This window comes from Neolamprologus brichardi, chromosome 16 (genome assembly GCF_056152115.1).
Source record: "Neolamprologus brichardi isolate AB-2024 chromosome 16, ASM5615211v1, whole genome shotgun sequence".
NCBI classification, from domain to species: domain Eukaryota; kingdom Metazoa; phylum Chordata; class Actinopteri; order Cichliformes; family Cichlidae; genus Neolamprologus; species Neolamprologus brichardi.
In genome coordinates, this window is record NC_142119.1 from 18,841,349 (window position 1) to 18,856,113 (window position 14,765).

The 14,765-nt window shown below is 41.7% G+C and overlaps 1 protein-coding gene across 13 annotated transcripts in view; it reads right to left on the minus strand.

Annotated features, from left to right (window-relative positions):
• mycbp2 (MYC binding protein 2) overlaps nt 1–14,765 on the minus strand; it is a 61,591-nt gene that overhangs the window by 10,750 nt on the left and 36,076 nt on the right. For 7 of the 13 annotated variants that reach the window (XM_035906675.2, XM_035906669.2, XM_035906673.2 and 4 more), the window contains 11 exons: nt 14,268–14,323; nt 14,080–14,195; nt 13,841–13,938; nt 12,645–12,761; nt 11,888–12,028; nt 10,588–10,665; nt 9,604–9,828; nt 8,523–8,655; nt 8,300–8,425; nt 6,017–6,196; nt 63–1,700 (listed from right to left, as the gene is read on the minus strand). In XM_035906675.2, the coding sequence (XP_035762568.1) occupies nt 63–1,700; nt 6,017–6,196; nt 8,300–8,425; nt 8,523–8,655; nt 9,604–9,828; nt 10,588–10,665; nt 11,888–12,028; nt 12,645–12,761; nt 13,841–13,938; nt 14,080–14,195; nt 14,268–14,323 (2,908 nt within the window). The remainder of the gene's footprint in view (nt 1–62; nt 1,701–6,016; nt 6,197–8,299; nt 8,426–8,522; nt 8,656–9,603; nt 9,829–10,587; nt 10,666–11,887; nt 12,029–12,644; nt 12,762–13,840; nt 13,939–14,079; nt 14,196–14,267; nt 14,324–14,765) is intronic. The other 6 variants (XM_035906677.2, XM_035906679.2, XM_035906672.2 and 3 more) reach the window with 6 other exon arrangements.

Sequence of the window (14,765 nt, forward strand, 5' to 3'; positions counted from 1 at the left end):
GACGTTAAGAAACAGAAAAGACTTACAATTTAAAGTGTGTTACAAGATACCACTGACTGTACCTGGATGAGCCTGCCTCATATGGTACGTGACAGGGTAAGGGTGCGATTCTCCACACAGCTCACAGATGGTGTCTTTCTCCGGTCCACCCATTGCAAGTTGGGCCATCTCTCCAAACAGATTCCCTCTTGGACGCACCTCTGCCTTTTCCCTTTTCTTTTTCTCCTTCTTTGCCTTTTTACTGTCTTTCTCATGCTCTTTCTTTTTTAAGATGGCACTGGATCCCGGACTGGGGAAGATCATGTTCTGAGTTGCTGCCTTGATGGTGGCCATAGAAATGTCCTCCCAGAATGCAACCAAATGCTGCAGTGTTAATGGTAAGATTGATTTTGCCCTCATAGAGGGATGGGAAGTCATTTCATAGGAAATGGACTCTCCTTTTCCATCCTCACACTTCTCTGGCAGCGGAGGTTCCTTCAACATAGACAGCACCTTGTTTTTGTTGATGCTGCCCATTTTGGAGATGTCTGGGCCATGTGGAGCAATATTAAACATGTTAAGTGCAGAGGAAATCTCCAAGGAGTGGCGATTCTTTAATTTGCTCTCCTTCTCCTCAGCGCCCTGTCCTCCCAGGGAGCTGCGAATGGGGGCGTGCTCTTTGGTTAAGTCTGGGTTGAACTTGAGGAAGGAGGAGCAGGCCATGGCGTCATGGACAATGCCTTCATGCCACAGGAATGCTGCAAAGACTGCCCGTGCACATTCAGCCACCGAGGGAGACATGGCCTGTTTGGCAGGTTCTGTGATCCTAGTTGTGCTCTCTCCTTTAAACAGAGGCCCGGATTTGTCCTTTTTAGAACGCGTGTGTCGACTGGAGGTTTTGCGGCTGACTTTGGGTGAAGAGCGGCTCTTTAGTTCCTCTTCGACAGGTGCTTTGCCGATGCTGAAGTGCACCTTACACGAGCCTTCTTCAGCATTACGGAGCTCCGCATTCTCATCATTGACATCCTCATTGGAGAGGAGAGCGCTAGAGGTGCAGACCTCCACGACTTCACTGTGCAAGTTCTCTTGGGTAACATGTGGTGAGGGAACACGGTTCTCTGCGTTGCCGGTCATCCCTTTATTTGGGTCTTTAGGAGACAGTTTAGGTTTGGGGGAGGTAGATCTGCCCCTAAGCGGCTCTGTAAGGGGAATCTTCTTCTTTCTCAGTGTGTCTGGGTCCAGAGTATAAGAGTCTGATTTGGATCTCTCTCTTGGAGGATCGAGCTGGGCTTTGGACGAAGGGCTAACTTTAGGTGGGAGGTTCTTGTCATGGTGGGGTGAAGAAGAGTGCTGGGAAGAGTTGCTGGAGGGGCTAGACCTGCCTGACGTGGATATACTTTTTTGTTTGGGAGAGGAAGAGCGAGAGCCAGGATTCGGAGACTCAGACCGATTTCCTGAAGTTCTACCATCTGCCTTTAGAGCCTGCAGTGTGTTGTGATTGGGCGAGTGGGAGCGGCTGTGCGAGTCAGACCTCAGTTTGGCCGTGTCGGACCGCAGTATAAGGGCCTCGCTAGCCGTCATTCCACCCTCACTTGTTTTGACCCTGCTCTGCTCAGAGGAGCGACTTCCGCGGCTCTCCTGTTTGGCTGAGCGATTCTCCTGACGGTGTTTGGAGGCTGGGGACATCGGCCGTGCACCAGGCATGAGGTTCCCTCGCTCACCTAAACATTAACAGGTGAAACTCAGTTACACCACAAAAAAGGTACCAGTAAAAGTGAAAAACAACAACGTAATAAGAAAAACAAAGAAAGGTACAGAAAAACTGAATGAAGAGTAAAAAGAGAGCTAATGTCAGGAATGTGAAAGATGTTAGGTCTTTTAATGTAAATGGCAGTGAAACATTTTATTAAAACAAACTAGTGACTTATGTGACCATCTAGATCAGGGGTGTCAGCCCACGTTGATCTTAAACGGGCTGGACCATTTCTGGCAGTGTCAGTTTAACTACACATTTAAAATGCCTGAGATATCTTAATATATACGAAAAGGTGCAATTCTCAAACAACATGTCTCGGTTTTTCTAAATGAGAATAGATTTTGTTCATTTTCTTTAGCACTAATAAAAATGAAATCTACTTACTGTGCACCCATTGTAAAAACTGAATTTAAAGGGGAAAAAAAATTATTTATCCATTACTTAATTACTGTGGCGTAGTATAAACAGCAACAGCCGAATCAATCATTTATCAGTAGGATAACATTGTCCAAAGCCATGCACTGACCCTGATTGGAGTCTTTACGAGCCAGTTCTGGCCCCTAATGTTTGACACCTCTGATCTAGATGTTTTGCAAATGAGACTGTTACTGGATAATGGAAGCACTGATGAAAGATGAATCTCAGCCCAGTTCAGGGACCACTCCTGATAATACTAGAAATAGCCTTGGAATTGACCAGAAACCAAGTAATTATATACCAACTACAAATATCCAAAAAATGTCTATTCAATGAACAGCTTGAAAATTCTTAGTTTCTAAGTGACTTTAAAATCATGTGCAACACTGAATAAGTCTTAAATGCAGTTTTTCCTCAATTTTCTTCCCATTAGACTTTAAATATTTTAAATTCGGCACCATAATTTAAAGCTTTGCGCTAACATAATCTCTTCCCCCACCCCAAAAGTTGAGCACAAAGCCCTTGATTCACCACAGAGCAGACTTGAGTTCCTACCAACCCTCTGTTCAGTCTGAGGGGAGGCATGATGCATGATGTGATTACCCACCCTTTTGCCTCAGAGCGAGAGATGAAAGAGCAGTACCATGCCCAGCCACGGACACATTGCTTTTGTGCACACGTTCGCGAGAAGCAAGGCTGCATGATGAACCATCTACAGCGGAAAACAGTGGAGCAGGTAAACAAACAAGGCATGGAATGCAAGGAGGCCACCGCAGAGAAAAAGAAAGAAGGCATAGAGGCAATGGAGTCAAGGAGGTGGAGTAGAAAGTGGCAAAAGGACAACATGTTACAGTGATGAGGGGATCAACAGACAGACAAACTGACTGGTGTGTAGAAACACTTATAGAAGAATAACAGAAAAACAAAGAACCCTGTAAATGTCATGGACAAATTTGTGCACATGTTTTAGTTAATTTGTGAAATCCTCTCCTCTTTTGGGGCCAACAATACAACCTTTGGTAGGAGGTCTTAAACGGACAAAGGCTACAGGACTCACAGTTTAACTGCTTAAGATACTTGATTATAAGGCGGAGGGGGGAGATTGACTTTAATTAAAAACTCTGTATTTTCTGGAAAGGCATTGATTGTGAAGATTGGATTGCCCTACGAAAAAGCAAGATTAATAGATTACTGAGCTATGTCGAGCTCAAAACCGGAATTTTCAGTATCATGAAAGTGATCCACTTTTTACCTGGCTAAATCACTATGGTAACTTGTGCTGAACCTAACCTGGTCAAGACCAGATTATGTTCAGTTTCAAATAAAGTTTGGAAATCAACTGAAAGTGCCATGTTTTAACCAGTTCTTTCATTTTCAGCATGTTTTAAAGTACAAGATTCTCTACTTGGCAAATGCAACTTGTTAGCCTACACTAGGGCTGGGCGATATGACCCAAAATTCATATCTCGATATTTTTTACCTGGACGGCGATATAAGATATATATCTCGATATTTTTTTTAAAGCCATAAAGTAAGAACAAAAAGAGAGTTCTTAGTCAAAGCTGTGTCCCAGATGTCACACAGGCACTTTTATTAACATAGAGCATAGATGTACATAAAATTTACTCAAAAATAAATTATGAGCATTTATTAAATAATAATGCTCCATAAATAAAAGAAAACAATGTTGTTTTTGTGCATAAAAAAAGCTCACAATTGGGCAGTCAAAATGTAAACTAAAAGACGCTGAGCATAGTAACAAAGACCGATTTCACAGCTGCTCTGTTCCCAACTTCTACTGCGTGACTGACAGCATTGAGTTTGAAATCCTCGTCATAACCACGTCTCTTAACAGGTGCCATTTATGGTCCTTATACACAGTAGGGTAATATTACGTTGAAGCACAGTACGTATCACTCCGCGAGGCTCCTCGGTAGCCGTAATGCTCCGACAATCCATCAACCGGTGCAGCACCGTAGCTTACCAAAGTCGTACTAAAACATTTTTTGACAGATTGCTGAGCGCTGTGTACCACATAAAATCTGTTCGCGGCCATCAAGCACAACCAGAATTCATACATAAGGCGCGCTGTCAACTTTTGAGAAAATGAAAGGATTTTAGGCTGTGCAGCCCCTCTGGGCTGCATGGCGTTAGCTCGTTAGCGTGGTTAGCTAGCTAACACGTTGACGGCGTCCAGCCCCACGCACGGGGCGATGCGCAGTAACTCGCTAACGGAGATTTGCCGTGTCCATCTTGTCGCTTCCTGCAGGTGAAGCGATGGGGGAGGAGGGGGCGTTGTGTTCAGTGAAGGAGGGGCGAGGCCAAGTAATGTTGCGTAAAGACAAAAGTGAATGAAAGAGAGGCAAACTTGCGGCTCCACAAGTATAGTTATAACGTAACATAGACTATATCGATATAAAGGATATTGTCACATCTTATATCTCGTATAAAAATATATCGATATTTTTTAAAAACTCGATATATCGCCCAGCTCTAGCCTACACCTTATCATCATGAATGAAGCCCAGCCATAAAGTTACAGCACTGTGCAATGCATTGTCGTTGGAAGGTACGTGCATTTCCCAAGAGGAAATATTCTTATACAAAACATCCCTTTTTATGTGAACACAGAACATGAAGCAGAAAATCCAGCATAACAGACACGTGATAACCATGGTCATGAAACTTATCATCTCCGACTGGGGTTTTGGGTTTCGTCAAGCCAGCTAACGCAAAGAAAGCTTGACTTTGTTGAATTTCCTTCATAGTACACCCATCTCTGAGCTGATACAGTGTTTTCAGTAATGTTATTTATTTACTTTCATTTAGAAAAGGTGGCCACTATAAAATTATTGAAGGTTGGAAGATTGCTAGTATACTAAAACAAGAACATAAATTAAGAAGTTGAGCATTAAAAGAAGAAAAACAATAACATTTCCCTGCTCTCCATGACATCTTCAGGGCTCCTTAACAAATAGATAACAAATTAGAAAACCCCCCCAAAAAAACAACAACAACAAGTACACAGGACGCAGTAGAGCAGAGGAAAAGACCAACAGGGAGAAAGGGTGCTACACAGGCAGAAAATATTAGAGACAAGTGAACTGATTTTGGATGGTGTTACAAGACAGTGTCTTTTGAATTGCAGGGCTTTTAAAAATTTGAATTATCCACTTCAAGCGCAAACTTGGTATACGAAGAATATCATTAGTTAATAGCTGATTTTTATTTATTCATTTATTTTTTGCTTAAGCCGTTCATTGTTTAAAACAAACAAACAAAATCCCCCCCAAACCCAATAATTGCTATAAACAAACAAGTGTTCAGACTTCTGTTTGCATTTTCTGTCACAGCCTGGGCTGTTTGAGGTGAAAGTGAAACAAGCTGTTACTAAAGGATGGAAGATGCAGATTTCATTTCAAAGCAGCAATGAAGCAGATGAAGAACAGGGTAAAAGGCACGCTAAACAAGAGAGCAAGCACAGCAAGCAGAAAATTAAGCAACTTGGCCAATTACTTGAGCGCATGGCAAAAATATCCCGTTGACTTGGATATAGAGTCTATTAATGTTTGAAATCTTGCTTAGAAAACAAGTGAAAGTACCAGCTCATGGATTATTTAAAGGTCATGTCACCTGTTTTTTATAAGAAACAAGATTTAAGCATGGAATAGACTTGTCGGCTTATTATGGATATTTCTGCACCGTACAACACAACAGTGCCGATATGTGTCACATATCATCCTGTTCTCCCCCAAAAGTACAGATAAATTAAAAACAGATTACAATTCCATGAAACGAAAAGTTGGGAGGAAAAGGATCAAAATCTGTGCTAGCAAGCGCTGTCAGAAAGCTGGACAGACTTACTCAGAAGCTGTGGTTGTGGCTGAGACAGTTGGGAGGGGGATTGTCCAAACACAAATGGGCTGTGGACAAGGGAGGAAGAGGAGGGAGGTTGGGCAGCTTGCTCAAATATGGAGGAGGAGGGAGCTGCTGAGAGGAAGGGCCCAGACTGAATGGAATTCAGTATGGCACTCAACCGGTCACCTGCAAACATGGAGACAGAGGAAGGGGACAAACTAAAGCTTTTACTATGGTTTAAGGATTCTAAATGGGGGATGTAGGTCAGTCACCTATTTTTCTTATCAATCATTTCAATCATCGGCCAGGAGGAGGAGGAGTTATTATGGGCATCCAGAGTCCCAGCAGTCGTGTTCATAGATGGAATTGGGAAACTAGCATGAAGCCTAGGTGGGCTTAATACTATTCTGGATGAACTGAGCACAAAAAATTCTAGTATGGTCCTAGGTTTAAAATAAATAAATCAAAAAAGACAAGCCAAGAAGTATATAAAGAAGAAACTACAACTCCCAACAAGTATTTTATTGAAGGGGAAAAAAAATCAAATTGGTTACTTTAAAAATCTGTCCAGTACAGGGTATGTTCTACCAGACAACTCCAGCAACTACAGATGGTTTATTCCTATTAGCAACAACAAATTGTACTTTTTTTCACCACAGCACAGCAGCACTTCCTCCCTTTTCCTAACAGTTTATGGAAAATGTATATTTTTCTTTTTATTATTTTATTTTAGGGCTCAGTCTTACAAAAAACCTGCATGTCCTCACAAGAAGTTCCAAGATCCTCATCTTGGGAAAATCTCACTGGATAGCGTCTCCTTAGTGAAAGGTTTCACTGCGCACCAAGCTGCAAAACTTGGTCGATACACATTTCCAGAGGGTTTTTTTTCTCTCTTTAAATGTCTATAAAATACATCGTAAAGTGAGGGCTGATAACCATCAGCACACCATTTCTTTTTTTAAGGTTTCTCTGTCCTGCACACTCAGAGCCCAGGTGCCGCCTCACAGCATGAAAGCTCAAACCCAGAGGTGGCTAGTGATTCAGACTTTCCATTAGATGGCTCAGTGGGGGCTTTCAACTCATGCACGAGTTGTAAAATCGAGGTGGACATGCTTGTATTAGTTGAGTATTTATTCTAGACGTGCATTTCCACGCACATTTTCTATGTTTCAGTAAATATTTTCAGCACCACTTTATTATTTTTATAATCTGTATTGAATTACAGATTTAATAGCGCTTCTACAGGTTGGTTGACTATGTACCTTGCGTAAATGGGAAGGACTTTTCAGGTCAAGGTAAATACAAACATTCACGACAAACTACCATTGATTACCCAAGCCCCTGTTAAAAGGATGCAACTACATCTATTTCTCCACATTACAAGCACTCTTAACTTCATCCAAGTATAACGGTAATCCATAGGCACTCCTTGCCAACAGACATTTAGAGAAGAAAGCTTGACAATGTGTTTACAATCTGCATAGCAAAGGTATTATGCAGGTGCATTAGAGTTGCAGATTTATTGCATCTGACATCTAGACAAGTAAAACAACCTTCAACTTCAATCATTGTGCATAACATAACCAGAGTTCCATGATTAGCATGACTAAGAATCCTAACGGGGCAACCTCCTTTTTGTGAAAGAGCAAAGCCATTTGAAAAAAAACCCTGCTACTTTGGTAGCAGAAACACTGACTTTAATTAGGTGATGTTTGCAGTATTTGGCAATATATTGTAGAAAACATTGCAAACAAACATTGAAAACAAAGCCCCTAGTAGCCCAAATGACCAGGGGCACACTGACTGGCCCATGCAAGCAAATTTATGCCTGACAATGCAGAAATATCAGGCATGAAATAACAAAAGGTAGACACAATAAAAAGCATGCACAACAAAAAGAGATGAAAGATGACGCCCGTGATTTGAATAGACCGACCGACTCCAACTGCATCACTTAAACTAAGGTCTGATACTAGTATACACTGTGACTGCAAATTTAGTCTTTTTTTTTTGACATTATAAACAAATTAAATTTGAAAAAGCAACATATCTGCATAGCAAAGATGAATTAAATTGTTTCATTTTTATATACGCAAAGAGTGGCGTTTGGTGAGTAATGGTTTATTTGAAAGGATTTTAGTGAGAAGAGCAAGTAAAAGTCCTGATGCCTTTGTTACAATAACGTACAAGATAAACAAGAAAAGGAAGCAAAGAGAATTTATATCTTGGAAAGGTGATCTGCACATGATGCATTTTTGTAAAGTTAACTCTACTCCAAGCTGACCTTACCTTTGTTGTTGGAGATGCCATAGTCAAAGCCCTGTGCTCCATTTGAAGTTGAGGCTCTATTGAAGGCCTGCACAGAGAAAGGGCTGGGTGGCGGGGTCTGGTTCCCATGCTCAAGCAATGCTTGCTCTGAAAAAGTCAATTTAATAATATTGTTTCATCATAATCTGGCATTAGGAGGGCTTAAATCTGGGTTAGAAACTGTTTAATCAGCCACGCCACCTACCATCATCGTGGCGAAGGTATTGGTTTCCACCACGGTCTCTGGCCAGTGACCAGGCCTCTCCTTCATCACTCTCACAGAACTCCACTACACTGTTCTTATCCAGCTGTACCCAGGTTCCCTCTGAGTTGACCACCTGATACATAAGCAACACTATTTATCCATGCTCATACATACACACACGCACAAACAGCACATTTGAATCCACTTTCAAAATCAGCTACAGTCAATTTTCTTATTCACCCACCCTACATCCACCGTATTCACCACATACAAAAGGTTCTACGCAAGATCACTGACATGCAAGTATTCATCCCATCTGATTGACACACACAGACTATAGAGCAGCAGATCACAATAAATTGATTTGGTGTATTAGCAGACACAGCTAGACAAAACTGATGAGCTGAAATTTAAAAATAAAAAAAATAAAAACAAAACTTTAAGGGCTAGTTTATTGAAAGGTAAATGCATGAAGCTGTGTTTTCTCAACTCCCTGAAATATTATCATTTTGGAAATTCAAAAAACAAAACAGAAAACACACAAACAGATGAAAGTATTAGTATGTGCAGGCAGCAACTCCCAGATCCACACACACCAGTAGAGGCGCAGGAAACTACTGAACAGCATGACACACCACCACCGCAGCCAATGACAGGTCATAACCAAAAGAGGAGAGGCTCCACATCGCCAGACAAGAAATCACTTAGGTGCTTATATTGACAAAAATCATTACAAGAGCAGGAAAGGTACAGTCAAGGCACAGAAAGGCTCCAGCATTTTGTGATTAGGCTTCCACTGAGAGACCTCAAGCCAGCTGAACGTGACACTCTGAAACTGCAGTGGATTCATAGACAAACTGGAATTAGTCAGTCAAGCAGAAAATTGTTGCTGCCACAGCAATGGGTAGAAAGATAGAGAACACACACACACCCAGAAGCAGCTCATGTATTCCCCTTTGAAAGAGAGATTGCATTTGAAGGCCAAAATCTACTAAAAATCAGTATAGCTTGATCCAAGCAGTCTGAATAATTGAGCTCCAGCCACAGAAAACACATTTGATTATTTGGGGTGAGTGCGTACCTCGCCTATGGCCTTGACCTTGTTGCCAAGAACTAACATTCCAATGGGGATACCCCTAAGGTTTGGGCAGCTTCTGATGTTGTGACCAGAGGGGCCGGTCTTCACTACCTTATAAAGCCCCGGACCGCCGCCCTGCCCTGCTCTGTTCTGCACCCGAATGGGGGCCTCGTGGGAAGGGCAGCTGCTCACCTCCTTTATGTTCTCCTCCAACTGGCCCCTGACCTCCTGCAAGAGTTAAGAGCATGGATTAGAGTCAGTGCACATCAATAAAATAGGCTGCAAAAATGTTCAAGACCAGCACAGGGCTCAGACTACAAAGCCCAGAAATGTGAAGGCGAAAAGCACTTAGCAGCCTCACAGGGAAATGCTGTAAAAAGCATGCAGTTCAGCCCTCTTTACGTGTATTAAGTGCCATCTTTAAGGTTCAAATAGCATATTTGCTTTTTTTTTTTTTTTTTTTAACCCCACGGTTCAGTGACAAAACCGATGCAACTCACTTATCCGTTCATTAACTATGAAGCTGCACACAGCAGCCAGCCAGCCGAGTATGATATAAACACTCACTTTAGCATTTTAGTAATCCAGTTAAAAACAACCAACAACTTAAATAAAATGCTCTCATTTTCAATTAAAGGGGGGCATGCTATGGCACACACAGAAACAGGACTAGATATGGCAAGCCTTTCAAACAAGACCTCATGCAACAGTCTGAACATTATTATCTTCATCTCCATGCAACATACAAGCTTTAATACAAACAATTACTATTAATCCTAAATGTGATCACTGCAGAGTCTTCAGTAGCCACTGATATGATGTATTATCATGGTACAGACAATCATGCAAATACAGTTTGACCTCTTATACCTCAAATTCACACTGTGGGACAACTACAAAGTCACAAGGGGTTCGAGGATACAAGAAAAGAAAGAGGCGATAGGCTATGGGGCAGTCAAACTATGTTCCCTCCTTCACACAACTCACCTGTGGTGGGAATATAGTTAAGGGGGTCCATGACAAAAAGCCGATATCCCTGACTCCTTGGCTAGCATTAAAGACATTCTGAGCAACAAATTGTAAAACAGTCAAGAAACAGTAGACGACTCAAGACAGGAGAGAAAAACAGGAAAGGGGAGGTTCTAGTGTATTTTTTTGGAAGAAAAAAAAAAAAAAAAAAAGCTCTTGGCTCTTGTGGATTTTCCAGGATAAGTCAAGTTAGGAAGACAGATTCAGACAGGCCAGTTAGTTGTGGTGCACTGAAATAAGCCAATGAGTGCAGAATTAAAAGCAGTAACAAAACAAAACATACAAAGAAAAAAAAAATGTTGCAGGCGCACTGAAAATTCACTCCCAACACCTTATTGCAATCATGTCCAAATCCATGACCAAATGACTTAAAAAATGTAAAAAAAAAAAAATAAAGACATATAGAGAAGAAACTTCCAAAAAAATTCCCCATTTGGATGATGTAGTGTGTCATGCTGTTCAGACAGAGACCAGACATGGAAGCCTCCTAGCACTGCATCCCAATGCAGAGGTGGAGTTACAGAGAAGTAGAGGTACAGTTATCCACTCAAACCTTTCACAGGCCAGTGACTGCTTCATGACAGAAAACCACCATCTTTGGATACATTCCCATTTAAAACGGCATCAATTTCTTGAATTATACCCAGTTGAATGACCCATTTGAGTCAGTGGCATTTTTAGGGTGGTTTTTGCGGCATGGAGCAAAATGTGTGGGGGGGAACTCCTTGCCATCACATGCTGCAGTGAGCAACTCTTTATGAACTGTGAGTGAGAAGCGATGAGTAAATGAAGACTCAACAGTGCAGAAAAAGCAAAGGCAAACAGCACACAAGTGCTCTTTCGCTACATTTTTCCTTGTCTGACAGGCCCTGCATTGGGGTTTACTTTAATGCACTAAACATATACCACCTCATCACGTGAGCCAAGTGTCCACAGCTAAACACATGATGGTCATGTAACAGTAAACCTTTTGCCTTCAAACGTGAGTTAATGCATGCACACTCCAGCTGCTGTTCCTTTGCACAGTGTGTTAGTCAAAGTTTCATACCGAGATATTCCATGCACAAGAAACACCCCAGCAGGTACACTCTGATAAGATACTCTGATGATTTACCATGCTTCAAGGACAAACCCAGGTAAGTCCTTGAAAAGCCGTTATCATTAAACAACACAGATGAGCTCTTCCCCAAAATAAACACTGCAGGAGCCTCTAATCGTAAACGGAGACAGGCTACTCAGCAGGCCGCCTTCTACTTACGTCGGCTGGGACCAGTAGGCTCCTGCCCAGGTGCTGGTTAAAAGAGAGGCACCAGGCTTCAGTGTACCCATTCATGTTGGGAACATACTTCTTTACAGTTTCATCATTGAGCCTGAGCCACACACCATCATCATTGTGGATCTAAGGGAAAACAAGCAACAGAGTAGAGCAAAGGCATGCCATCCTGTTACTAGGGAAGTAGGAGGGGAGTGCCCTCATACATACGCACGGCATCTCTGAGGCTGCCCAAAGTAATTAGATAACGCCACGCTCATGGTGAAGCAGGATGCAGGTGAAACATTACATAAATGTTTCCGGTACTAACGACAAAAGATGAGAGCAGATATTGTGCAGGGCTGACAAATACAGTCAATACATGCCACATTACATTGCAGTTATAAAGTGCGTAGTAATTTAAGAATTCATCGTCTCATTTGGATTCAAGAGGATGGTGTTCAAGCTGTTTATGGAGCCTCAGAGTGCCTTGCAAGAGCAATAAGCAACATAAAGAGCAACAAATTTATGAGGTAGTAATCATTATTGAAAGAGGTAATTACAAAGAAACTACAGAAATCATGTAAAAAGACTCAAAATTACTTTAATCTAGGAAAAAAAACCTCTAGATTTTGCAATAATTATGAGTCGGCTCTTATTGATTCAAACAAGAAGAAACACAGAAACAGAACAAAAGTGGACCCTGGTGTTCCACATAGAATACTATATATTACGGTCTTCTGCCTGGTCTAAAGTCAATTACCTCGTCAATGAAAGTGATGGTGCCATTGACATGCACTATGCCTATCTGTTCACTCTGCAGGGAGGGGTGACTACGCACACGCAGGCCTGCGCTGTCCTTGGATACAAATTTGCGGACCTGAGAGAAGCAGAGGGGAGATGGAGACCGTGAGCGGCAGGGGTAAAGAACAGAAAGGAGAAAAATAAAGTCAATAAGAGCAGTAGGAAAAGCAAAAGGAGAAAGCAGTTGACAGTGATAGATCGCATGCTTTAATCCAGACAAAGCCCGCTTCCAAGTACAAGCATACACACAGCAAAAGATGACCAATCTTAAGGAGCTTCATTTTATTAGCACCTGTTATGATGTTTGTTGTGTGTTATCTACACTGATGCATGAAGAAAAAAATCAAAACAAAACTTTTAAAACATGTCCAAAAGGAGTATACACAAGTGATTGAAAAAGGCACACATTGTTGCTTGTTTCCCCCATTATGGATTTCAAAACTCAAAAGGCCACAAAATGATGATGACCCCAACGTGCATAATTTCCAGTTCCTACACCATATTAAGTACTCGTCAACGTACACAGTCTGTATACATGCACGATAGAACCTAACAACCAGACTCATAGTGCTCAGTCTTAATGTTTGTCTTCATCTCGTTAGAGGCATCACAAAAGAAAGGACATCACACCGAAATCTACCGTGGCATTATAAAAGAGTTGGATTTATTTGCTCGTTTACTTTGTGACCAAAATATCTTGGACTGGTCTGAGGTTTATTGCTTCCTATGAACCAGCAAATCGTTAGTCAGCAGAGCAAACCAAACGAGGAGGCGCAAACAGCCAAAAGCTACACAGAGGTGATAAACAATTCTCAGTATGAACTGAAATGGCTGACAGACAGCCGCCGTACCGCCTCTGTGGAAGGATTTACTGTCACTGCCGCACTGGAATAACTTTGCTGCTCCCTCGTTTTTTTAATTTTTTTTAATAACAAAAACAAAAACAAAAAAAAAAAGGATCTCTGTGTTTCTGATGAAACTGATGTCAACATACTGCATAAAGCAGCTGGTTCAATCCGTTAGAATTTGGTGTTGGCAGGAAATCCTGTTGCCATCTCTGTTGAGTTGCATTTGCCGGATGACTGCAGGTATGGTAATGTTCAGCGTATTTGTTCATGTTCATGTCCTAGTTGGTCAACTGAAAGAAAAACTCACCTTGCTAGGCTGAGGCTCAGCTTTTGGCTTGACCATCTGAGTCCCAGGTGGTATCATGCCTTTGGGAGGGTCTTTGACTTCTACCTCCAAACCAGCATCTAAATGATTTAAAAAGGATTTACAACTCGACTTTGTAAATTCACAAGAAATTTATTGCCTCCACATAAATTTCATGCTTCTATGGGGAAAGACTTAAGAGAACGCACAAGCTTTTTGAACGTGCGTTTAGACTGAATTACCTATTTCAATGCCATCAATGGTGACATGGATCGTATACAGGCCGACTGCTCCTGGAGTCCAATTGGCACTGTAGGTTCCATCAGTGTTGGCACGGATGAGCATATTCTCGCTGGGTCTGTGTGGGCAATGAACAATAAGTAGACTGCGTCTCTGTGGAAAGTCTGTTCTTTTTTCTGCACTGTCTTACCTCTTTGGGGTGGGGGAAGCAAAGCGCAGCTCTTCAAAGGAGTAGTTTTCATATGCCTAAAACAGACACAGATGTAACGTAAGAGCAACAGCAAATGCACTAGTTTCCCCCCTTTTTTTTTTTAAGTCAAGTCACATTCCCCCTCTATGATACAAACTCATGATGGGTTCAACAATTTGCCTTTTCCCCCCCTCTTTACACTTAGTGTAACTACTGTTTGGTTAATTGAAAGACAGGACACCAATCAGATATTCATTAAAGGATTACGCTACAACAACTGAAAGAAAAAGTAGCACACTGTAATTTTAATTCAGCTTCTGTAGTTGTCCGTGAGCTTGACTTTAGCTTCCTTCAAAGTGACATAATTGGGCTACTGAAACAGGCTTTCCATTTAAGTACATCATAAGCTGGAGAGCATGAACACCAGCCTTGTGACTAGCCTCTGATTGATGGCAAAGGAGCAGTTTTTTCCATTACTACCATGCAACAAAAACGCAC